This window comes from Mercenaria mercenaria, chromosome 13, assembly GCF_021730395.1.
Source record: "Mercenaria mercenaria strain notata chromosome 13, MADL_Memer_1, whole genome shotgun sequence".
NCBI classification, from domain to species: Eukaryota; Metazoa; Mollusca; class Bivalvia; order Venerida; family Veneridae; genus Mercenaria; species Mercenaria mercenaria.
The window spans coordinates 5800936-5828419 of record NC_069373.1 but is presented as its reverse complement, the minus strand read 5'-3'; the positions used below and the strand labels follow the sequence as shown (position 1 = coordinate 5828419).

At 36.0% G+C, this 27484-nt stretch overlaps 1 protein-coding gene across 1 annotated transcript in view; it reads left to right on the top strand.

The window, feature by feature from the left end:
* Nucleotides 1-23865, top strand: part of LOC123530566 (peroxisomal acyl-coenzyme A oxidase 1-like) — a 49210-nt gene extending 25345 nt beyond the window's left edge. Inside the window, exons 8-15 of the mRNA XM_053521041.1 lie at nt 773-935; nt 2750-2940; nt 7727-7891; nt 8197-8302; nt 10363-10515; nt 14894-14964; nt 15974-16109; nt 20618-23865. Of these exons, the coding sequence (XP_053377016.1) occupies nt 773-935; nt 2750-2940; nt 7727-7891; nt 8197-8302; nt 10363-10515; nt 14894-14964; nt 15974-16109; nt 20618-20683 (1051 nt within the window). The 3' untranslated portion in view covers nt 20684-23865. The remainder of the gene's footprint in view (nt 1-772; nt 936-2749; nt 2941-7726; nt 7892-8196; nt 8303-10362; nt 10516-14893; nt 14965-15973; nt 16110-20617) is intronic.
* The last annotated feature ends 3619 nt before the right edge of the window (nt 23866-27484 follow it).

Genomic DNA, 27484 nt, shown 5'->3' with positions numbered 1-27484 from the left:
AATATTATTTTCATTCATTTATCTTCAAAAGTTATAATCAGCAAGATTATGTTCCGATGAAATAGCTGATTGGGACAAGACAATGAACTTAAATGCCAATAAAATAAAACAATTCCAAAGTATCTTCTGTTTCATTGACTCTTTTTTTAACTAAAACATGGCATTTTACTTTCGCTTCATTGTTTGAAACAGAGTAGTGAATATGTAAAATGAAAATTTAGAAATTTGGTTAAAATTGCAAAACTTATTTAGGACAAGTTAGGTAACCATATGGATAGTGCTAATTTCTGTTGAGTTAGGCCATGATTAAATTACTCAGAATTGCAGAAATTGCCAGTGCCCGCTGAGTAATTTAACAAGTTCTTAAACAATGGCAAATGCTAACAAAAATTTGGTTAGAATGTTTATGGACACGATATCATGGCTATATTTGATAATCAGCAGGAACTGCTGTATAGATATAGTCACTCTTGAGTTATTACCCTTGAATTATTCAAAATTCTGAAAGTTCACAATGCATTTACAATTACTTGGGTATTTAATCTTGGAACTGAACCATATTTATATGGAGCGAGTGACTACATAAGATGTAGGTCAAGTATGATAACCAGTCAAATCAGAGTAGTATTTTAGAGTTGTGGCCCTTGACTTTGTCAAAATTGCAAAAAATGACATCGTCTGCTCAATAAGTCATTGATGTCCTAGATACAAATATTAACAAACTTTCTTGAGCATAGTTCAGTTTACAGATAGCTCTTATTGTTACTTCTAGAACACCAGAACAGCAAGTGTTAGATTTTCAGACACAACAGTTGAAGACGTTCCCAGCATTGGCCGCTGCATATGCCTGCCATCTAATAGCAGAAGATATGTTAGCATCTTATCATGCTGCGTACACAGAAATCATGAGCGGGAACAACAGGAAACTGGCAGAGGTATTCTTCTTTCTGTGTAGGACTTGTTATGTCTCCCACACCACTGTGGTGGGAGACATATTGATTTACTCCTGTCTTTGTGTGTGTGTCCATCTGTCACAAATCTTGTACGCACTCTAAGTCGAACATTTCTCATCCGATCTTCACCAAACTTGAACAAAACATGTTTGCTAATAAGTCCTCGGCCAAGCTCGATAACTAGCCTAATCATGTGAATCCTTTGAATAGTAGTATATGAGTCATTTATGCCCTAATCTAATCATGTCAGGTCTTGGTGCATGGTTGACTCATAAATTACTATTTACATGATTATGCAGTTGTGGGAGACATGCACTTTTCTCAAAAGCAGCTCTAGTTTAATACTGATTTTATATTCTGTTGTTGTGGAGAGGAATCCTTCAATTTAAATAACTTCACTTGGCTTCATTGACTTTAGATTATAAGTTTTTACAAGTACTGGTCAAAAATCAATGAGGATTTTTGACTGTTGTCTGTAGTATTTTTAGCCCAGCTATTCGAAGAATAGTCCAAGCTATTTTACTCGCATCAGCGTCGCTCCTTGGTAACCAAGGCTTGGTTAAAGTTTAGCATGCAAGTACGTATAGCTATCATTTAATGTATAATTATATTATCGTACCAGATTTATATAGTGCCCTTTTCATGATAAACATGTTCAAAAACGCTTTACATAGCGTAAACACAGTCACACAGGGAGCAAAATTCATCTTCTTCTAGTACAGACACAGAGAGGTCTGACCAGAAGGACAAAGTGAGATAAAGCCACCAGAACAGAGAGAGAGAAATCCTTTTTAGATACAGGCCTGTACGGCTAACTTAGCCTAGCTCTTTATGAATTGACAGTCTGGTTCTTTAATGTGCCCGGTGTATAGCACCGATACATGTGAAGCTGTCTTTCTTGGGAAGAACCAGTACAGAACTCTTAGTTAGGTGGGAGACACTGAAGAGCATCTCAGTAATTTCCAGTGCATGGACTGGGATTCAAACCCTGGATCTCTGGGTTGACCGTCAAGCGTGTTACCACTAGACCACTGGGCCACCTATAAGCTTTGAAATTTATTTTTTATTTTTCTAGGTCAATTACCAACCTCACAGGATCAGGTCCCATAACTCTGACATGTATTTTGGACAAATTATGTCCTCTTTTGTACATAGAAAGTCCTGGTTAAAATTTTGCATGGAAGTTACTATCTCAAAAACTAATGCAAATATTTCAACTATGAAGGTTGTTCTCTTGTTCTGGATCGTACATCTAAGATGATTATTTTCCATTACTCAGAACAATATATCTTATACCTTGTATATTTCGGCCGTATCACACAGCCTTCATCAGCAAAGTGCCTGATCAGCGTTTCATAGTATCTCATGACAATTAGTGATCATGTGACACTAGGAGAGTGTTGTAAACATCAAAGGACATTCATATAAAGAGAAGGGTCAAGGAAGCCATCGAGATAAAGAAAAGGCGGCCGTCACTTAACCGGGACGAGAGGCTGAAGTTACCTCCAATTTACAACACTCTCCTAGTGTCTTTCTAAAAATAGCTGTCATTATTGAATTCATTTGAAATTATTTTGTACTTGAAAACAAATATGAAATTGTCTAATGATATTACTGTTATCCAAATAATCATGTTTAAGCCAGCTTTCTTTTTTTTATGACATAACAGGTATACATGTATATAGATCTAATAATTTTTGAAGAAACCTTAAATTCATTTGAAAAAATAGTCTGTTTTGTTGGTTACCTGTGCCCAATGGACACATTTATTCTTTGTTTTACCTATAATTTTGCAGTTACATGCCCAGTCATCAGGTTTGAAAGCATTTCTGACAGATATGTCAACAGCTATGGTGGAGACTTGTAGAAGGTCATGTGGAGGACATGGGTACCTTATGTCATCTGGTGTTGCTCAAAATATGGTGTCAACTCTTGCCCTAGTAACAATTGAAGGGGAGAATACTGTACTGTATCTACAAACTGCAAGGTAAGGAGACACACTATGCTAATATCTACAAACAGCAAGGTGAGGTGACACACTATGGTAATATGCAAGGTAAGGTGACACACTATGCTAATATCTACAAACAAGAAGGTAAGGTCACACACTATGCTTATATCTACAAACAAGAAGGTAATGTGACACACTATACAAATATCTACAAACAGCAAATTAAGGTGACACACTATGTTGATATCTACAAAGAGCAAGGTAAGATGACACACTATGCTAATATCTACAAACAGCAAGGTAAGGTGACACACTATGCTAATATCTACAAACAGCAAGGTAAGGTGACACACTATGCTAATATCTACAAACAAGAAGGTGAGATGACACACTATGCTAATATCTACAAACAAGGTAAGGTGACACACTATGCTAATATCTACAAACATAAAGGTAAGGTGACACACTATGCTAATATTTACAAACAAGAAGGTGAGATGACACACTATGCTAATATCTACAAACAAGGTGAGGTGACACACTATGCTAATATCTACAAACAAGGTGAGATGACACTCTGTGCTAATATCTACAAACAGCAAAGTGAGGTGACACTCTGTGCTAATATCTACAAACAGCCAAGTAAGGTCACACACTACGCTTATATCTACAAACAAAAAGGTAATGTGACACACTATACAAATATCTACAAACAGCAAATTAAGGTGACACACTTTGTTGATATCTACTAACAGCAAGGTAAGGTGACATACTATGCTAATATCTACAAACAGCCAAGTAAGGTCACACACTATGCTTATATCTACAAACAAAAAGGTAATGTGACACACTATACAAATATCTACAAACAGCAAATTAAGGTGACACACTATGTTGATATCTACTAACAGCAAGGTAAGGTGACATACTATGCTAATATCTACAAACAGCAAGGTAAGGTGACAACACATGCTAAATTCTACAAACAGCAGGTAAATGTGACACACTATGGCCTATATCTACAAACGCAAGGTTAAGTGACACACTATGCTCAATAATCTACAACCGCAAGGTAGGTTGACTCACTATGCTATATCTACAACAGCAAGGTAATGGACACACTATGCTAATATCTACTAACAGCAAGGTAAGGTGACACACACTATGCTAATATCTACTAACAGCAAGGTAAGGTGACACACACTATGCTAATATCTACAAACAGCAAGGTAAGGTGACACACTATGCTAATTTCTACAAACAAAAAGGTGATGTGAAAAGTTGTGGTGTTAAATGACTACAAACAACAAGGTAAGGTGAAATACGGAACTAATATTAAATTTACAAAAAGCATTGTAAAGTGATGCATTGTGCTGATGTCTTCAAAAAGCAAGATAAGGTGACATATTGTACTAAAGTCTACAAGCAGTGTGGTTGGGCGTCTCTACTAATAGATAGGTATGGTTCATCTATGCACAGCAAGGTAAGGTGTATCTACAAATGACAAGATAAGGTGTATCTACAAACACCCAGGTAAAATGTATATACAAACTAGGGCCGGGACAATTTCAAAATTTTGAAACAGGTTAATCATTTATATGAAATCGAATCGAATCGGTTAATCGGCTGCCATATTGTATCAAGGTACTTCAAGCAGCTGACTTCATAAGGAACCTATGGACTTTATTGTTTGCAAGCAGTTTAAAAATTAATAAGTCATATTTTGGTTTATTTCATTTTAAATATATCATGACAGGCGAATCCGAGACTAATGATTATGTTGATTGATGTGTTTTAGCAGAAATATACTGCGGGTCAATGTGCTGGTCAAAGAAATATATATAGATTAAGTACGATTCGTGAAGTTTATTGTTTAAGAGCGATTAGCGGTTTCGCAAAATTGAAACCGGTTTCACCTAGTAATCGAATCAGATCCGATTAACCGAGTAATCGTCCCAGTCCTAATACAAACAGCAAGGTAAGTTGTGTCTGCATACAGCAAAGTAAGGTGTATCTACAAACAGCAAGGTAAGGTGTATCTACAAACAGCAAGGTAAGGTGTGTCTACATACAGCAAAGTAAGGTGTATCTACAAACAGCAAGGTAAGGTGTATCTACAAACAGCAAGGTAAGGTGTGTCTACATACAGCAAAGTAAGGTGTATCTACAAACAGCAAGGTAAGGTGTATCTACAAACAGTAAGGTAAGGTGTATTACATACAGCAAAGTAAGGTGTATCTAAACAGCAAGTAGGTATATACAAATAGAAGGTAACGTGTAATCTACAAATCCGAAAAGTAAGTGTATATACAAACAGCAAGGTAACGGTATCTACAAACAGCAAAGGTAAGGTGTATCTCAAACAGCAAGGTAAACGTGTATCTACAAACAGCAAGGTAAGGTGTGTCTACAAACAGTAAGGTAAGGTGTGTCTACATACAGCAAAGTAAGGTGTATCTACATACAGCAAAGTAAGGTGTATCTACAAACAGCAAAGTAAGGTGTATCTACAAACACCCAGGTAAAATGTATATACAAACAGCGAGGTAAGGTGTATCTACAAACACCCAGGTAAAATGTATATACAAACAGCAAGGTAAGATGTATCTACAAACAGCAAAGTAAGGTGTATCTACAAACAGCAAAGTAAGGTGTATCTACAGACAGCAAGGTAAGGTGTATCTACAAACAGCAAGGTAAAGTGTATATACAAACACCAAGGTTAAGTGAATGTACTAACAGCTCCGCACAGTGTATCAATAGACAGTAATTAACACCATTTTTAAAAGCATCAATACCGCTTACAAAAATAAATTGATACTAATACAGATGTAACCTGTGACCATTCCTCATCTTCAAACATCACCTGACCTCAGTTTGACCTTGACCTTGACCTCATTTTGGACTTAGGTTGCTTTATATGGGCCATCTCTTGGTTAACCAAATGGGACCGTTTCGTCTAGCATCAGTAGCGCTTACAAGAATGAATTGATACTAATACAGATGTAACCTGTGACCATTCCTCATCTTCAGACATCACCTGACCTCAGTTTGACCTTGACCTCGTTTTGGACTTAGGTTGCTTGGTTAACCAAATGGGACTGTTTCGTCTAGCATCAATACCGCTTACAAGAATGAATTGATAGTAATACAGATGTAACCTGTGACCATTCCTCATCTTCAAACATCACCTGACCTCAGTTTGACTTTGACCTTGACCTTATTTTGGACTTAGGTTGCTTTATATGGGCCATCTCTTGGTTAACCAAATGGGACCGTTTCGTCTAGCATCAATACCGCTTACAAGAATGAATTGATACTAATACAGATGTAACCTGTGACCATTCCTCATCTTCAAACATCACCTGACCTCAGTTAGACCTTGACCTTGTTTTGGACTTAGGTTGCTTTGTATCGACAAGGATGCCACCGGGGGCATCAAGCGTTTATTGAACGCAGCCCCTTGTTCAACACTGAAGTTATGTACATTCTCATAGAATCAGAGCCTTGATAAAGTTCTCAGAAGAATCTCCAATTTTTTTCTTTCTGTTGGCTTATTCTTTTATGATTACCAGCTTAGAAAAAAACACCTGATGTGAATGAAATATGACATTAGGAAATTCTTGCAAATTGTGTTATCATGGAGATAAATATCTGTGGTAAATGCTTCCAAAATTTATCACATTAAACAAGTAAGATTATCTTAATTTTTATCGATTTTGGAATGAAAAATAGTGTTTGGAAGGTAGGCATTTTTTTCAGTCACGAAAAATTGAATAAAGCTAAAATTCAAACTTCTTATAAACGAATTTTAACACATGTTACCAGAATATGAAATTTTATTGTGATTGCAAACAAAGATATTTTTTCTAAAATAACAAACATTAGGGTTGGGGTTTAATTTTAGGGTCTGTTGGTTAACCCTACACACAGGTATCTGACCTTAGCTGAAGTCGTTCACTGGTATTGTAATCAAACTTTTAGCAAGTAAAAATGTGTAAGAGATTCTACCAGGGAACCAGTCTAGACAACCTTTTGAACAGCTGGACCACATTGTACCAGGGAACAAGGCTAGACAAACCCGCCCGCTTAGCTCAGTAGGTAAGAGCGTTGGTCTACGGATCGCGGGGTCGTGAGTTCGATCCTCGGGCGGGGCGTATGTTCTCCGTGACTATTTTATAAACGACATTGTGTCTGAAATCATTAGTCCTCCATCTCTGACTCATGTGGGGAAGTTGGCAGTTACTTGCGGAGAACAGGTTTGTACTGGTACAGAATCCAGGAACACTGGTTAGGTTAACTGCCTGCCGTTACATGACTGAAATACTGTTGAAAAACGGCGTTAAAACCCAAAACAAAAAAAAACAAACAAGGCTAGACAACCTTTCAAACAATTGGATCCTGGTGTATGAGAATGAGCTATGTTAACTTGTCAAGTTACTGTATTAGTGTTCCTGGTTCCTGTTCCAGTATAGTAATGCTCTCTGAGTGAAACTGTAAGCTTCTTAATTTGAATCAGAGATCATCCTGATGAATGAGAAAGTTGTCTGTTAACAGTTGGTCTTTCAAGACAAGTAATGATGCAGTGTTTGTGGCTGGATAGAACCAGAAGGTTAGGACTAGTTGTAACCTTTGTATGGGAGTGGTGTTTAGTAAAAGTCTAATTTTCTGGTTTCCAGCATGTTCGATTAAAGTTAATGAATTTCTAGTTCTCTACATTTAAGGTTTAGGAAAGGAAAATGGTAATTTTCGTATTTCTTGAAATGTTGCTTTTTGAATTGTGACTGTCCAGGTCATTTGTTGATGACATATTTTATTTCAGATACTTAATGAAACAGATGGCCAATGCAGTGTCTGGAACAAAAACAGATGGACCAACCGCCTATATGAATAGGGATTTTACTTCATATGTATGTCCTATAGAGGTGAAACAAGACTGTAGAAATCTGAATAAGCTCAGGGAGGTCTACACACAGAGAGCACACAGGTTTATACATAAGATTCATAATAAATTTGTTACTATTTGTTTTGTGTCCCTGTATCATAGGGGTAACATTTAGATTAAAAGTGCCTGTTCATGTTAAAACTATTGTGTATAGTACACCTTATTCAAAATCACCTCTTTGTAGAACTAATAATAGTTATGCATTTATAGAGAAAGAAAATAAAGATTTTGAAGGTTTTTCTTTTGCAGAAAGTGTTACTTTACAACAATGATATAAGATTTAGCTCTATTTACTAGTACTCAAATCTAAACTTGGTGGCGATTGACATCATATTTCTTTGTTCTAGGGTTGTTATGTCAGTAGCACAGAAATTACAGCTAGATATGGAGTCCAGCTTGCCACAGGAAATTGTGTTCAATAAAAACATGGTAGAACTTGTCAGGGCTGCTAAGGTAAATGTTACAGATTCCCACAAGTTTTTTGTTACCGACATGATTATATGTTCATGTTTTATAATCATAGTAGAATTGTGTTCAATGAAATCATAGTAAAACTGGCCAGGGTAGCTAAGGTAAATAAAGTGTTTACTTGAGACTGAAGAATTCAAGTTTAGTAAGCTGTAATAGTGTAGGACTGTTTTGGTAAGGTCAGATTTTGTATTGTTTTATCACAAGCAAGGTAGTCTTATTTTGGTTGGTATTATATTTGTCATTTCTTGAAAAAAGTTACCTTTTTAACTAAATTCGGGGATTAGCTATAAATACATTAATATATACTAGTTGGGCTGACTGAAAGAAGAAAAATTATACCTTCATGACACTGTGATAACAAATCAGTTAAGTATGTATACATTTCTTGAAGACACACTGAAACCAGTACAGCATGTATGAATATGTTGACACACTATGAATGTTACAGTCTACATTTATACCATGACTCATTCTAATTTTTTCTATTTATGCCATTTTGAAATTACAGTGAATATGGGTTACTTATAAACCATGTTAAAAATGTCTCAAATTTAGGAACATATTCTTTAAATCCTGTTTAAAATATCCCAAATCAAGGGATCTGTTCTGTTAGATCTGTTTCATCAAAGACAAAATTTTGAATGCTTGAGCAAGTATACCTTGTTTGAGTTTAAAGAAGCCTCCATGTTTGAATGCTTAATGTGACCAGCTTCCAAACACTTGCCTCTTACTGTAACACATGTATGTTCAAACCATCTGGAAGTCAGTTAGATGGATTATGAAAGTCTGATGGTTCTGAGTATTTGGTCATTTATGCGAACAGGAATTTACCTTACCTGTTACAGTGACTGTAAAACAAACACAAAGAACATTTTTTTTTTTAAAAAGAAATTTGAAGTTTTTGTATGGAATTTTTTACATCTCTTCATATGGGAAAGCCCGCCTGCTTAGCTCAGTAGGGAAAGCGTTGGTCTGTGGATCGTGGGCTCAGGCGGGGCATATGTTCTCCGTGATGATTTGATAAAAGACATTGTTTCTGAAATCATTCGTCCTTCTCCGATAATTCATGTGGGAAAGTTGGCAGTTACTTGCAGAGAACAGGTTTGTACTGGTACAGAAACCAGGAAAACTGGTAAGGTTAACTGCCCACCGTTACATGACTGAAATACTGTTAAAAAACGGCGTTAGATCTAAAACAAACAAATCAAGCAAGCTGCGTCAACAGAAATTTATGTGCATAATTATTTGGCAAGGTTTGATAATCATCTGGCTGTTGAATAATGGCCCTTTCAATACTAGCTATCTGAAATTGACCGTGTATCATGAGTAGTTCATTTCTAATGTTCACCAAACTTGGTCTAAATGTTTATGGGCATAGTAATTTGGACAGGTTTGATAACCATCCGCATGTTGAATTATGACTCTTGCAATACTAAAACTATTGAAAATTGACCGTGTATCTTGAGTAGTTTGTTTGTACTGTTCACCAAACTTGGTCTAAATGTTTACAGTTTGATAACCAGCAGAATAGTCTCAGTCACTCTTGAGTTGTTGCCATTGTTCTTCTTCTCCAATGTTCATCATACTTAGTCACAATGTTTATTGGCATATTATCTTGCCAAGTACATCAATCTGGATAGTCTTTTATGTTCTGGAGTTATGGCCCTTGAATTAGTTGAAATTGAGAAAATTTACAACTAGTATGCTCAATAAGTAAAGTATTTTAAAAGTCTCAAGTATTTAGATTTAATAGACAACAGCTGTTTTTGAATCATTAAGAATTCGGGTTTTGTTACATTTTAAATATATAGAGCTAATATAACAGTTCACTTAATACTAGGTATTGTTTTCATGTTGCTTTTCAGTCTCAATACTAGGCCTAAATGATTACAATCACTGTCTTTCTGAGTAATAATATATGAACATTTTTTTTCAACATTGAAAGAATTTATCAGTTTTGTCATTATCCATATTCTCTGATTTTCCAGAAATAAATGTAATGTGGCATAATATGCTTTTATGACTTTTGTTCTTCTTTTTAGGCACATCTACATTTGACAGTTATAGATATATATATTACCAAGGTAGACAACTTAAGGGCAACTTGCAGTACAGAGTTGTACAAAGTAATGACAGAGTTGTGTAACTTCTTTGTAGTACATGGAATGGTCCAAGAATCTGGTGATTTTCTAGAGGTATGATTTACTTTTAAGAGTGGTTATACTAGATTTTGGTCAAGTAGTAGATTTGATTGAAGTTTTTACAGCTGGTCAGTTATGCATGATTTTGTTCACTGAGTGCTTAAATAATGCATGTAAGATATTTACTAGTAGGGATATCTTTAAAATTGGATTTTCCTATCTCGGTTGCCTTAGTTGACCAATTAAGATAGAATTATTTTAGCATAAAACATATTTTGCCTAAGGAACAATATGGATATAGGAACTGTTGTATTATATTGATCAAAGATTTGCACTGACAATTATATATCTAGATGAAATTGCTTAGTAATGCTAGTTTGTAAAATCATATTGCCTTCCTTTGCCTGTCGTGCTTACCAAAATAAATAAATGAATTTGGAAGTTAAGCACCATTTTTAAAACTTGTCTGTTGCTTCATATTGTTGAAATATGCCAATATCTGTTAATTCTCCTTTGCTCAAAAGAACACCAGGGAAACATTTAATCTAATGTTAATTCTTTCTTTTAACTGGAAATATTATATTAATTGTCTCCCTTAGTGCATAACGTACAAGACTAGAAGATTAGTCCCCCTTGCATACTAGCCTATCTATCCTCTAGAAGTTACATTGAGATGAAAAGAAATACACTGGTTTTTGAATACTTAAATATTAAAAAGGAGATGTTAGTTTGGTGGGAATGGGTTGGAGGTAAACATACATTCGAAATGGGGATCTAACTCTATGTCATAAGATTGTTTGTTTCTTAAATAAATCCATAACAGAAAAGTGAAAACCAGCACCTTTAAACTGTGATAGTTATACGTACAGCTGGACTGATACCTTTAATAAATATGATAGTCAGCTAAATATATGTAGTTACTTGTCTGTTTGTTTTATAGCTATTTCAAAGGTCTCTAAAGTGAGTCTGGAGGTCAGTCTCAAATTTATCATCTGGTTTTCTGAGCTCAGTTTTGAAATTTGACCAGTGGTAAGCTTGCATTGTGTCCAGACTCAGTTTTATCTTTGAGACAAGTTTATTTGTAAAGGCACGGAGGTTTGTACAGGTGTCTACTGAAATTTTAAGAATGTGATGTAACTTCCAGATTGGTGATTTTTTCTAGCAATGAATTACTTGTTTTAACATTAATTTAACGATATAAAAACCATTCTGTTGTATAATTTTGCTTCTGAAATGTCTTTGATATAAAATTTTACACCGAAAACATTATGTAATTATGAAGCTTTGACATTGACGTCATTTTAAGTATAGATGCTGGTTGAATTGATTCGGTCCATAACAGGCAATGAAAAAAGTTCGGTGTTTCAGCAGAATGAGCTTACATGTGATAAAAAGGATAATTATTATATTTATGCATTTCCACAGTTAATTTATTAAACTTGTTGAATAAAATTGATGAAATGCTTGACAGAGGCTCACATTTTATTTTATTATTTTATTCAACTTGTTAATATCCTTTATACTAAGCCATTTTGTGATATTTTTGTTAATACTAGGAATGGCAACGAATAGCATTTTTGGTATTCAAATATTCGGTCAATCTTCCGAACGAATATTTGAATATTGGGTCATCAACAGATCAACAAATCAACTAAAATCCTACGTGTTTATCATACCTTAATAAGCGACATGCATTAATTCTACTTTCGGCTGTATACCAATAAAAGAAATTGTTCTTTGTTTCATATAAAATTCAGCTACTTCAGATCAATTTTGATACAGTTTCTAGATTTACCCTCCATATTGCCGCATTTCAGAAAGCGGTATGCTGAATAAACACCCTACTTTCGTTTTTAAGCAAACAACATGAAAACATGCGAATATAAGCATGAAAAGTGTCTTTATTTTATGTAAAATTCATTTCACCAGCGAAATAATGCACATTTGGCCCCCAGTTTAGGCAGAAATGCGCGAAAAAATAGGTTCAGTTTATTATGGACTTCTTTCGACTACACCACGTAAGCACATTTTTGACTGAATTACTGCTATATTACCTATAAGAAGAACTACTTTATTTATTTTCCGGCAACTTTTGCATTTATTTCTCAGAAAACCTTCAGTAAAGACAAACTGCGTAGTTCCATGTACAAGTCATATGTTAAAGTCGAGAAATTTGCGCTTTTCTGAGGCCCCCCTTGTCTGTTTCTCAGCCAAAAATGTAACCTCATGTGCTAGTTTTCACATTTTTCGAGTATTTTGCACGTGTTCCGCAAGTGTTTTGATGCACAGAAGATAAAATAAGCATACGAAATGCATTTATTCGTCATTTCAGTCAATTATCTGATTTACGTAAAAAAAGAAAAAAATGATATGCATCCCATTTGACTTGTTTTCAATAGTTTTCGGCATTTTTCTTTACTCAAATACATCTTTTATTAACATTGATTGAAATCTGAGTAATTAGTTCAAGTGATGTCTGATCATTCTTAATTACACACGGTTCGCATCTACCGAAAACAAGACGAGTTGTAACGGATTTACGTCAGTTTGTGACCATTAAAATTTTCTAAAGGTAAACAATTAGCGGTATTAACTACAGGGTACACTGTCATCACCGTAGCGATGTACAATCTCTGCACGCTAATATAGAAAAAATGACACGTCTGATAAAGACAGAAGCCATTTTCGCGCGAATTTATAATGAAAGCGGGTTTTGGCAAATTAGATAAACAAACATTTTTTGTTTTTTCATTTGGCTTTTTATTTTTTTTTCATGATCTTATATTTTTATATTGTGATCGCTCACCGTCCAGCGTCTGGCCACACTTTCCTTTAAACAACATCTCCTCCTAAACCACCAAGCCAGTTTTGATGGAACTTCACAGGGATGATCCTTGGATGGTCTTCTTTAAAAAAATTTCAAAGAATTCCATACAGAACTCTGGATGCCATGGCAACTGAAAGGAAAATCTTTAAAAATCTTCTTGTCCAAAACCACAAGGTCTAGGGCTTTGATATTTGGTATTAAGCATCATCTAGTGGGCCTCTACCAAGATTTTTCAAATTATCCCCCTAGGGTCAAATATGGCCCCGCCCTGGGGGTCACATAGTTTATATAGACTTATATAAGGAAAAACTTTGAAAATCTTCTTATCCAAAACCATAAGGCCTAGGGCTTTGATATTTAGTATGTAGCATCATCTAGTGGGCTTCTACAAAGATTGTTCAAATTATCACCCTAGGGTGAAATACGGCCCCGCCCATTGGGGTCACATGGTTTATATAGACTTGTATAGGAAAACAACTTTAAAAACCTTCTTGTCTGAAACCAAAAGACCTAGGCTTTTGATATTTGGTATGTAGCATTGCCTTGTGGTCCTCTACCAAGATTGTTCAAATTATGCCCCTGGGGTGAAAGAGGCTCTGCACTGGGGGTCCCAAGTTTTACATTTATAGACTTATATAGGAAAAAACTTCAAAAAGTTCAAGGCCTATGCCTTTGATATTTTGTATGTATCATTGCCTAGTTGATCTCTAACAAGATTGTTCGAATTATGCCCCTGGGGTGAATAGAAGCCCTGCCCCAAGGGTCACCTGATATATGAGTTATATAGGAAAAAATTCTTCAAAAATTATCAGATCATATTTCCTAGACTGTTTAATTATATTTACCTGATGACTCCAATTGATAAGGGTCACCCGACTGTGACCTTGACCTACTGACCTACTTTCTTGTTTTTTTAGCTCACCTGTCACAAAGTGACAAGGTGAGCTTTTGTGATCGTGTGGCATCCGTTGTCCATAAACTTTTGCTTGTGATCGCTCTACAGGTCACATTTTTCATGGGATCTTTATGAAAGTTGGTCAGAATGTTCATCTTAATGATATCTAGGTCAAGTTCAAAACTGGGTCACGTGTGGTCCAAAACTAGGTCAGTAGGTCTAAAAATAGAAAAACCTTATGACCTCTAGAAGCCAAACTTTTCATGGATCTTCATGAAAATTGGTCAGAATGTTCATCTTGATGATATCTAGGTCAAGTTCGAAACTGGGTCACATGCCTTCAAAAACTAGGTCAGTACGCAAATAATAAAAAAACATTGTGACCTCTCTAGAGGCCATATTTTTCATCGGATCTGTAAGTTGGTCTGAATATTCATCTTGATGATATCTAGGTCAAGTTCGAAACTGGGTCAACTGTGGTCAAAAACTAGGTCAGTAGGTCTAAAAATAGAAAAACCTTTTGACCTCTCTAGAGGCCATATTTTTCAATGGATCTTCATGAAAATTGGTCTGAATGTTCATCTTGATGGTATCTAGATGTTCCGAATATTCGAATAGTAAAATGATATTCGAATATTGAATTTCATGTAATGAACAAATATTCAAATATTTGTTGCCATCCCTAGTTAATACATATACTTTTTTTATAGATGGAGACCTTAGGATTATCACAGATGGAATGGCTAAGACAAGAAGAAATGGAACTGTTGGAAGTGCTAAGGTATCAGTTACTGTTCACTTAAAAAAAAGTTGGGAATAAATTGTGTTAGGACATTTACTTTATAAACTACAGGTCTTCATATATTTTGTCTGTAATTTTTCTTTGACTTAGTTGTAAGTCAGTTATTTTAGACCATATGTTTTTCCAGATTTGTTACACTCATTGTGAAACCAACAACATTCTAACATGAAAAATACTTGAGGGGAAAAAAACATGCATCATGTCAAATAATGATGGGGAAAAAAGGGTGTCTGTAAATTGACATCTCTGATACTCCTTTTTAGAAATATTTGATTTTCTTATTGAGGAGGATTTCTTAAGATAAAAATGAAAAAAAGGAATTTATTAAAACATGACTTCATCTTTTGATAATATACTAATGTTATAAGGGTACCTGGCAGATGCTCAGTCAGTTTACACGTGTTATCTCTATGTAGCATTTTCAGTTGTACTTGTTAATATGGAGACTTATCTGGGCAAATATTTAGCTATGCTTGTTTTTATATATTCTATAACAAGAGAAAGGATTATGTTTAAATCAGACATAATTTTTCACAAAAAGATTGTTTGCTTTTTCTCTGGTAAATAAAACATTGCAAACTACAGCCCTTTAAATATTAAAAAAATGTCACCATATCAACCTTTTTTGTTGGGTTTAACACACAGTGACACAATTATAGGTCATGTGGCGACTTTCCAGCTTTTTACGGTAGGGGAAGATCCCCAGGTACCCCTCAGGGCATTATTTCATCACAGGTTCCCTGGATACAACCACTGAACTTCTTTGAGCCGGCTGCATGGCGTCCCCAAGCGAGGTTTCAGGCCCCCAGCAATGAGGTGGCAAGTTATTTGAAGTCGGTGACTGTAACGACTTGGCCACTTAAACCGCTTCATATCAACCTATACTATATTGTATTTGCCTAAAAGAGAGATTATAAACTATACTATACTGTGTATTTGACTTGGTTTCATATTAGCTTTGTATTGAATTTAATGTTATGTGTTTCAGACCTAATGCTGTTGGTTTGGTAGATGCCTTTGACATGCATGATGAAACAGTTGCATCTACCCTAGGACAGTATGATGGAAATGCCTACCAGCACCTGTTTGAGTCAACTCAGAATGAGCCCATGAACCAAACTGAGGTACAAAATCCATACGGGAGTTTTTAGCTCACCTGTCACAAAGTGACAAGGTGAGCTTTTGTGATCGCGCCGCGTCCGTCATCCGTCTGTCCGTCCGTAAACTTTTGCTTGTGACCACTCTAGAGGTCACATTTTTTGTGGGATCTTTATGAAAGTTGGTCAGAATGTTCATCTTGATGATATCTAGGTCAAGTTCGAAACTGGGTCACGTGCCTTCAAAAACTAGGTCAGTAGGTCTAAAAATAGAAAAACCTTGTGACCTCTCTAGAGGCCATATATTTCACAAGATCTTCATGAAAATTGGATAGAATGTTCACCTTGATGATATCTAGATCAAATTCGAAACTGGGTCATGTGCCTTCAAAAACTAGGTCAGTAGATCAAATAATAGAAAAACCTTGTGACCTCTCTAAAAGCCATATTTTTCACGGGATCTGTATGAAAGTTGTCTGAATGTTCATCTTGATGATATCTAGGTCAAGTTCGAAATTGGGTCACATGCAGTCAAAAACTAGGTCAGTAGGTCTAAAAATAGAAAAACCTTGTGACCTCTCTAGAGGCCATATATGTCATGAGATCTTCATGAAAATTGGTCAGAATGTTCATCTTGATGATATCTAGGTCAGATTCGAAAGTGGGTCACGTGCCTTCAAAAACTAGGTCAGTAGGTCAAATGATAGAAAAACCTTGTGACCTCTCTAGAGGCCATATTTTTCATGGGATCTGTATGAAAGTTGGTCTGAATTTTCATCTTGATTATATCTAGGTCAAGTTCGAAACTGGGTCACGTGCCTTCAAAAACTAGGTCAGTAGGTCAAATAATAGAAAAACCTTGTGACCTCTCTAAAGGCCATATTTTTCATGGGATCTGTATGAAAGTTGGTCTGAATGTTCATCTTGATGATATCTAGGTCATGTTCGAAACTGGGTCACGTGCCTTAAAAAACTAGGTCAGTAGGTCAAATAATAGAAAAACCTTGTGACCTCTCTAAAGGCCATATTTTTCATGGGATCTGTATGAAAGTTGGTCTGAATGTTCATCTTGATGATATCTAGGTCAAGTTCGAAACTGGGTCATGTGCGATCAAGAACTAGGTCAGTAGCTCTGAAAATAGAAAAACCTTGTGACTTCTCTAGAGGCCATACTTGTGAATGGATCTCCATAAAAACTGGTCAGAATGTTCATCTTGATGATATCTAGAGGAAGTTCGAAAGTGGGTCGCGTGCCTTCAAAAGGTAGGCCAGTAGGTCAAATAATGAAAAAACGTTGTGACCTCTCTAGAGGCCATATTTTTCATGGGATCTGTATGAAAATTGGTCTGAATGTTTATCTTGATGATATATAGGTCAAATTTCAAACTGGGTCAACTGCGATCAAAAACTAGGTCAGTAGGTCTTGAAATAGAAAAACCTTGTGACCTCTCTAGAGGCCATACCCTTCAATGGATCTTCATGAAAATTGGTGAGAATGTTCACCTTGATGATATCTAGGTCAAGTTTGAAACTGGGTCACGTGCCTTAAAAAACTAGGTCAGTAGGTCAAATAATAAAAAAACCTTGTGACCTCTCTAGAGGCCATACTTTTCATGGGACCTGTATGAAAATTGGTCTGAATGTTCAGCTTGATGATATCTAGGTCAAGTTTGAAACTGGGTCAACTGCGGTCAAAAACTAGGTCAGTAGGTCTAAAATTAGAAAAATCTTTTGACCTCTCTAGAGGCCATATTTTTCAATGGATCTTCATGAAAGTTGATCTGAATGTTCACCTTGATGATATCTAGGTCAATTTCGAAACTGGGTCACGTGCGGTCAAAAACTAGGCCAGTAGGTATAAAAATAGAAAAACCTTGTGACCTCTCTAGAGGCCATATTTTTCATGAGATCTTCATGAAAATTAGTGAGAATGTTCATCTTGATGATATCTAGGCAAAATTCAAAACAGGGTCACGTACCTTCGAAAACTAGGTCAATAGGTCAAATAATAGAAAAACCTTGTGACCTCTCGAGAGACCATATTTTTTCAATGGATCTTCATGAAAATTGGTCAGAATTTTTATCTTGATAATATCTAGGTCAAGTTCAAATCTGGGTCACATGAGCTCAAAAATTAGGTCACTATGTCAAATAATAGAAAAAACGACGTCATACTCAAAACTGGGTCATGTGGGAAGAGGTGAGTGATTCAGGACCATCATGGTCCTCTTGTTCTTTGACACATATAGTTTTTCAGCAACAAAAAAATAAATAAATAACAGTGCAGTAATTGACCTGTTTTCTCAAGAAATCATTTGTCGTGCATAGATGCTTACTTAGTAAAGTGCAAAGGAAGCTATTCCAATAAAGAAGATCTCACTTGATTAATATGAAATTTGGCGAGATTTCACTCTTGTATTCTTTTGAAAGTTTCCTACCCATTTCTTTTTCTGTAGGTCTATGTATTTTTCTTAGCACACTAAAATCAACTCTTAAAAACTTGTTTGAGAATGGGATTTGAAAATTGTGACTTTATTGCAGGGATGTACAACTCACTTGCAACATTTAGGTTTATCTGAATTGGTAATTGTATTTATTTTGGGGAGTTTGTATGTATTACTTACTTTTAATAAATGTCACTACCGGTCAGGGCTTAAGCTAGGCTAAGATTTTAGGGAGAAGTCACTTCTCCCTCAGGTAAGATTAGGGAGAAGTGGAGAGATTTTAGGGAGAAGTGGCGAGATTTTAGGGAAAGCGTGGAAAGATTTTAGCACCATGACATGCAAGCTGAAAAAGGAACTAAATATGCTTAATATAACGTTACTATTTTTATTATTCCCTGTCTTTGTTTACAAAGTCTATTAATTTAAAGTAAATAACAAATTCACTGAAAATGTCAGTGATTCTGTTTTCTTATCATTTTTAATCTTGTGAATCTAATGTGATTAAACTGCAAATTCAAGTTTTTTTTTCACTCTTGCAATGATTGTCCAAACCAAGAAAACCCTTTAAATATGAATACAATTAAAAAAAAGTTAATTCCATATCAGCAGAAAAAAAATAAATCGAGCTCCCAGTGCTAATGCATTCAAAGCTCAAAGTCAGTCCCTTTAAATAACAAGTATGTGAATTAAATACATGTCAATAGCAGTGACATCACTATGACATCACATGGAATACACATCTTCTTTGATCTGCTGGTGTCTCTTTGATACGCTGGTGTCGGCACACATTAAAAGAAACAGTTGTCAAACAGGTTTAACCCAGTTTCTGATGGCAGGTGTCAAAAATTTGCGTAAATTTCAGTTACGTTATTTTAGTCACAGAAAGTGTCAGTGATTATTGTGTTTCTAAAGTTTGGGTTTTGAAAAATACGAGTAAAATTAAGTGGATTTAAGGAATTTACTGGAGCCAGACATGATAAGATACTTTCTAAAGGTCAAAAAAGAATGTGTAAGCTTATGTAATATAAATCCCTACTGCTTTGTTTATCAACAGTCAGTTTACAAAACAAGTGTCAACTTCTCACTTCTCCGTAATCTAAAGTAGGCGGAGCTTAAATTATGCCATCGTGTATTCCAGTCAAGTGTCAACAGGCCGATAGCGGATAACTGGAGTGTGGATAAAAAAATCGGGCGACTTGAATTTCGCTTTGATGTTAGATTAGAGCGAAGTGGGGAGCTACTATTTCGCTCAAGTCGCTCCCTAGCTCAAGCCCTGCCGGTATGTCACTGCTTTCTGTGTGGAACTGTGAGGGAAATATCTGCTCCTGTTTAATCTGCAGATGATCCTTTGGAAGAATAGTTCACAACCAAGCAAAATAGCAGTTTAAGTTTAATTCAGTTATGAGACTTAAGGAAATACTCAACACTTGAACCCCCCTAGCACTGGCTTAAGCAGAATTCTGTTATACATAAAATTGAATGGATGCCATGATCCAAAAGGACTATTGAACTTTTTTTATTCTTGTGTAGAAAAATATTACAGGATAGTGCTCTGAATCAATGATAAGGTTTGTTTTTAAACAGAACACTGGTTCGTCTTTCCTTCAAACTTTTTTGAGGTAGTTTCTGTCAAGGCACATGTCCGTTCTAACATTTCAAAAGTCAACTGGATCTTTTCGTAATTAGCTAATGCCATGGCATTAATTTGTTTGGAGCCTACCTGCTAGGGAGAGCAGAGATCTATGGATCATGGCGTTGTGAGTTTGATTACTGGGAGAGTAGTATGTTCTCCATGACAATTTGATTTAAGATAATGTGTCGGAAATTATTTGTCCTCCACTAAGATTCAGAAGTTGACAGTAACTGTTTTTTGCTGAGAACAGGGGTACTGGTACAAAGTCAAAGAATACTGGTAAAGTTAACTGCTTGCCTCTTCATAAATGAAATACTGTTAAAAATGGTGATGCATGCAAAAGAAACAGATGCTGTTTCATACAGTGTCTACATCACCTGGATTGCAGTGGGTGGGGTAAATATACATATTCCGTTGCTCGTTTTATACCTCATGCGTACATAAATTTATGATTTCAGGTACATCCAGCCTACTACAAACATTTAAGAGGTCTGTTGAAAGGCACAAACCAGTCAAAACTCTGATGGAAGTAGAGTGTAGTATTGCTGTAGGACCAGTTGTGACATTAAAATTTTTCGCCGGTAAAATACTTATAAGGACAACAAGTTAAAACTCTGATTTCTTTATTTCACTGATTTCTGTTTTTATGTTGCAAAGACTAATGCAAAATTGGTGTGATTTTTAGCTCACCTGTCACAAAGTGACAAGGTGAGCTTTTGTGATCGCGCGGTGTCCGTCGTGCGTCCGTAAACTTTTGCTTGTGACCACTCTAGAGGTCACATTTTTCATGGGATCTTTATGAAAGTTGGTCAGAATGTTCATCTTGATGATATCTAGGTCAAGTTCGAAACTGGGTCACGTGCCTTCAAAAACTAGGTCAGTAGGTCTAAAAATAGAAAAACCTTGTGACCTCTCTAGAGGCCATATATTTCACAAGATCTTCATGAAAATTGGTCAGATTGTTCACCTTGATGATATCTAGGTCAAGTTCGAAACTGGGTCACGTGCCTTCAAAAACTAGGTCAGTAGGTCTAAAAATAGAAAAACCTTGTGACCTCTCTAGAGGCCATATATTTCACAAGATCTTCATGAAAATTGGTCAGAACATTCACCTTGATGATATCTAGGTCAAGTTCGAAACTGGGTCACATGCCGAAAAAAACTAGGTCAGTAGGTCAAATAATAGAAAAACCTTGTGACCTCTCTAAAGGCCATATTTTTCATGGGATCTGTATGAAAGTTGGTCTGAATGTTCGTCTTGATGATATCTAGGTCAAGTTCGAAACTGGGTCACGTGCGGTCAAAAACTAGGTCAGTAGGTCTTAAAATAGAAAAACCTTGTGACCTCTCCAGAGGCCATATATTTCATGAGATCTTCATGAAAATTGGTCAGAATGTTCACCTTGATGATATCTAGGTCAAGTTTGAAAGTGGGTCACGTGCCTTCAAAAACTAGGTCAGTAGGTCAAATAATAGAAAAACCTTGTGACCTCTCTAGAGGCCATATTTTTCATGGGATCTGTATGAAAGTTGGTCTGAATGTTCATCTTGATGATATCTAGGTCAAGTTTGAAAGTGGGTCACGTGCCTTCAAAAACTAGGTCAGTAGGTCAAATAATAGAAAAACCTTGTGACCTCTCTAAAGGCCATATTTTTCATGGGATCTGTATGAAAATTGGTCTGAATGTTCATCTTGATGATATCTAGGTCAAGTTCGAAACAGGGTCATGTGCGGTCAAAAATTAGGTCAGTAGGTCTAAAAATAGAAAAACCTTGTGACCTCTCTAGAGGCCATACTTGTGAATGGATCTCCATAAAAATTGGTCAGAATGTTTACCTTGATGATATCTAGGTCAAATTTGAAACTGGGTCACGTGCCTTAAAAAACTAGGTCAGTAGGTCAAATAATAAAAAAACCTTGTGACCTCTCTAGAGGCCATACTTTTCATGGGATCTGTATGAAAGTTGGTCTGAATGTTCATCTTGATGATATCTAGGTCAAGTTTGAAACTGGGTCAACTGCGGTCAAAAACTAGGTCAGTAGGTCTAAAATTATTAAAATCTTTTGACTTCTCTAGAGGCCATATTTTTCAATGGATCTTCATGAAAATTGATCTGAATGTTCACCTTGATGATATCTAGGTCAGTTTCGAAACTTGGTCACGTGCGGTCAAAAACTAGGCCAGTAGGTATAAAAATAGAAAAACCTTGTGACCTCTCTAGAGGCCATATTTTTCATGAGATCTTCATGAAAATTAGTGAGAATGTTCACCTTGATGATATCTAGGTAAAGTTCAAAACAGGGTCACGTACCTTCGAAAACTAGGTCAATAGGTCAGATAATAGAAAAACCTTGTGACCTCTCTAGAGACCATATTTTTCAATGGATCTTCATGAAAATTGGTCAGAATTTTTATCTTGATAATATCAAGGTCAAGTTCAAAACTGGGTCACATGAGCTCAAAAACTAGGTCACTATGTCAAATAATAGAAAAAACGATGTCATACTCAAAACTGGGTCATGTGGGAAGAGGTGAGCGATTCAGGACCATCATGGTCCTCTTGTTTAATTAACTGTTTGGAATCTTTTTAAATCTGTGAATTAAATCATCATCAAGGAATGTAAGAAAATTCCTAGGTACTGCTGGCAGTAAATGAACTGTTACCTGGTGGGTTTTTTTTTTAAAGAGAGACATAGGGTAGTATAAAAACAGTGCATGTACCGGGTATATGGGAAATATGCGTTAGAAAAATTTGAAAGTTGTTAATTGAAATTAACTTTGCTTATTACAGACTGAATCCATTAACAAATTGACATTTTTATGTTTGGAAAACAGGAATTTTATGCCAGATGGCTGAAGAGGGGATACAACAACTACATTTTACAAGTGTCTTATAATTATAGTAATATAACTGCTGTGATACTGCGACTTAGTAACGTTGTAAACTACATTTCACCAATTCTTGTTAATTATGCTTGTCTTGAAATCTTGACATTGTTTATGTACTTCAACAAGGCTGTATGTTAATATTAAAACTTTACCGGGGTTGCCATCAACCTTGAAAAGTCAGGGAAATTGGACTTTTTGGTCAGTAAAAATGTACTTAAGATTTGCACTTGTGTGTCTCTACATCAGGATGATCTGTGATGTACAAATCTCAAAAAGAATTTGACTTGGAGTCATCAGTCATTTGATTAGGCATAGAAAAAGAATTGTTTCCAGTATCCCGACCTACCCTAAATTCTTTGCCCGACCCTAAATGTTTTTATGGCCTTGGAGAAGTTTTTTTTTTTTTCAACTTTTAAAGGAAAAGTTGCAAAACTGCACTTTTTATGCTTTAAACATGATCATTGATGTTACAGATCAACTTACTGATGCTCTTAAGGCATTTAACTCATTCAGGCCAGAGTTATGGCCCTTGACTTAGTCAAAAAGGGTCTAAAAGTTTGTGTCACATGTATCTCAAAAAGTTTGATGGATAGGGGAAGAGGACAGCAAAACTAGGAGATATTGGCCAGTGAAAATGTGAAAGGTCGGAGTATTTTATTTGTCATTGTTGGTGGCAGTCCTGTTTATCATTCATTACATTCTATATGTACTGTAAATACATGTTGTGTGTTAAGTATGTGAGTTGTTAAATATGATTTAAGATAATGTTGTTATTATGAATATAGGAATATTGCAATAAAGTAATGGAAATACAATGTTTAAGTTACTATATTACATTATTATAATACTTTAAACAGACAAATATATATTATTATAATACTTCAAATAGACTAATATATATTTTTGGCAGTTCTCTGAACCACTTAAGAAGAGCTTATTGTTTTCTTGTGAATAATTTCGATGGAATGCTTAATGGTTGCTTGCTTAATGAGAAGCTGATTTGCATTTTCCATTATTTTGTTCAAGCGGTTTGGCTTGACTTCACTCAAGACCACCTTTGCTAAGTTGTGCACCTGACCTTGATTATTTGACCTTCAATATATGTATGACACACTTGTGTATTACGAATGCTAACAACTGCATTAGTATAACAAGAGCTGTCGGAGGACAGCAACGCTCGACTATTCAACAGCCTTGTCGATTGAATGAATACCTGAGTCGAAAAAGGGGCATAATTTTGTAAAAAAGCAAAATAGAGTTATGGAACCTGTACATTGTAAGTCAGTTTATCACAGTGAATAAGTGTGTGAAGTTTCAATCCATTCCCACAAGTGGTTGCTGAGATACCAGCATACAAAAACTTAACCAAATTGGGACGCGGATGCCGATGCATGGGTGAGTCCAATAGCTCTACTATTCTATGAATAGTCGAGCTAAAAACTATATGTGCTGAAATGTGTGATTATATGACCAAGACAAGAAATTAGTCATTATAAACTCTGTGAATTGACTTTGAAGATGTGACCTTAAAAGATGTGTCATGACACTCAGCATTGGTATCAGTTGCTTGAAAATGATGTGGCAAAAGAAATCAAAAATCACAGTCTGAACAGAGAGGATGTAGTATCTACATGAAAGTCCACTGTAACTAATTTTCGATTTAAAAATCACAGTGGCATTAGTTATTGAAATAGTTACAAAGAAATCTCTTACTAAACTAAACTCCAGTTCGTTCCAAGGTTTCAGTATACTTGTCTCTGAAACCACCTGTTTGACTTCTTACTCAGGGGGAGTCCAAGGTCAACCTTGGTTTACATCAGTTAATGGCCAGACATATACAGTACTCGGATAAAACAGTTTTAGGCTTATTTTGTTGATACATATTCTAACCAGGCTTTGGCCCTTTAGACAAGCAGAAAAAAAAGCTCGTCCCGGGTACAAGGATGCTTCTTACAAAGTTTGATGAACATTCACAACACTGAACACAGAAAGAAATAATCTGCTGTTTAATGGATTTTCTTTATTTAGCTGTGGTGGCCTTAAAATTTTCAATAGGTCAGAATAACTCCAACAACCTTGATAGTAGATCACCTTTGAAACATTTTCCTGAAAATTGTTTGAATTTTTGACCAGCAGTGTCTGACCAGAAGTGTCTGACCAGCAGTGTCTGACCAGCAGTGTCTGACCAGCAGTGTCTGACGAGAAGTGTCTGACCAGCAGTGTCTGACCAGAAGTGTCTGACCAGCAGTGTCTGACCAGCAGTGTCTGACCAGCAGTGTCTGACCAGAAGATTTTTGAAGTTTTGCAGAGTTCAGCTATGAACAACTTTGGGAGACAACTATGCAAGGAACATCAAGGCCAAGTTTCAGCAACTTCCTTCGAATGGTTTCCGATGATGTTTTTTCAAAAGCAAACAGAGGTACGATGGATGGTGAGTGAACAAAGTAACTCCTCTTTGTACTCGCACTAAGAGTTATGGAACCTGCATATTGCATGTTAGATCAAGTTGGTAAAATTTGATTCCATTCTCACTAGTGGTTGTTGAGATACAAGCTAACATTCAAAAACTTAACCAAAAATTGCCAAGTCAAAGAAGGGGCATAACTCTGAAAAAAAGCGAAACACTTAAGAAACCTATTTAGTATATGTCTGGTCATCACAATAAACGTGTGTGGGAAGTTTTAATCCATTCACAAAAACATTTGTTGAGATACAAGCTTGCTTAAATATACAGACACAGAAACAAAGGAGCAGGCGAGTGCAATAGTTCTACCTTTTCCTCGAATAGGTGGGCTTAAAGGTAAATCTTTAACCCACTTCTCAATTTTAATAACAAGAGGGCTAAAGTGGCTCTAAGTTGCTCATCTGAAATTGACTACTAGTATTTGACCTTGAATAAATGTATGACACACTGAATCATGAATAGTAACAACTGAGAAAGTGTAAAAGGTTTTTCTAGTTCTAGCTCTGGCAGCCCCTAAAATCAGTAAAGTTGAACCATTTGAATAAATTTGAGAGAGGACCTTGCAGAGATGCTACAGACCAATACTGATGATGATCCATGAGGCAGTTCAAGCCACAGGTGGCAGTATCATTGACTGGTCACCCCCTCCCCACCCTAAGACCCCTGATACAACCCTGAAAAAAAATTCTGACATTCTCAGGTGTTCCTTAATACCCCCATCGTACATACCCCTGAAAAAAAAATTTTCAATTATCAAAACAGTACTAATAAGTAGTTTTGATAGTTGAAATTTTTTTTTTCAGGGTTGTATCAGAGGCCTTAGGGTGGGGAGGGGGTGACGAATCCATGATACTGCCACCTGTGGTTCAAGCATTGTTTTAAAGTTTTTTTTCTATTTTTACCTCTGGTTGCCCCTAAAATCAGTCAAGCAGAGTCATTTGAACCAAACTGACAGAGGACCTTACAAGCATGTTTCACACAAAGATTGGTATAAATTCATCAAGCAATTCATCACAGCAGTTGTTCAATCAATCAAGCAGTACTATTTGAAAAACAAGAGGGCCATGAAGGCCCTGTATCGCTCACCTGACCTTATTGACCTAAAGCTCATCAAGATTAACATTCTGACCAAGTTTCATTAAGATATGGTCATAAATGTGGCCTCTAGTGTTAACTAGCTTTTCCTTTGATTTGACCTGGTGTCCTAGTTTTTGACCCCACATGACCCAGACTTGAACTTGACCTAAAAATCATCAAGATTACCATTCTGACTAAGTTTCATGAAAATAAAGTCAAATGTGACCCAGATTCCAACTTGACCTGAAGATTATCAAAGTTAACATTTTGACCAAGTTTCATGAAGATACAGTCATAAATGAGGCCTCTAGAGTGTTAACAAGCTTTTCCTTTGATTTGACCTGGTGACCTAGTTTTTGACCCCACCTGACCTAGATTTAAACTTGGCCTAAAGATCATCAACATTAACATTCTGACCAAGTTTCATTAAGATACGCTCATAAATGTGGCTTATACAGTGTTAGCTAGCTTTTCCTTTGATCTGACCCGTTGACCTAGTTTTTGACCCCACATGACCCAGACTTGAACTTGACCTAAAAATCATCAAGATTACCATTCTGACTAAGTTTCATGAAAATAAAGTCATAAATGTGGCCTCTAGTGTTAACAAGCTTTTCCTTTGATTTGACCTGGTGACCTCGTTTTTGACCCCAGATGACCGAATATCAAACTCGTCCAAGATTTTATTGAGGGTAACATTCTGACCAAGTTTCATTAAGATTGGGCCAAAACTGTGACCTCTAGAGTGTTAACAAGCTTTTCCTTTGGTTTGACCTGGTGACCTAGTTTTTGACCCCAGATGAATCAGACCTAAAGGTCAAATGTTAATTGCCGGCTTCGGATTGGTTGAAAAATGTGTAGAGAAACCTGTAGCATTCAATGAGACTTCAGCT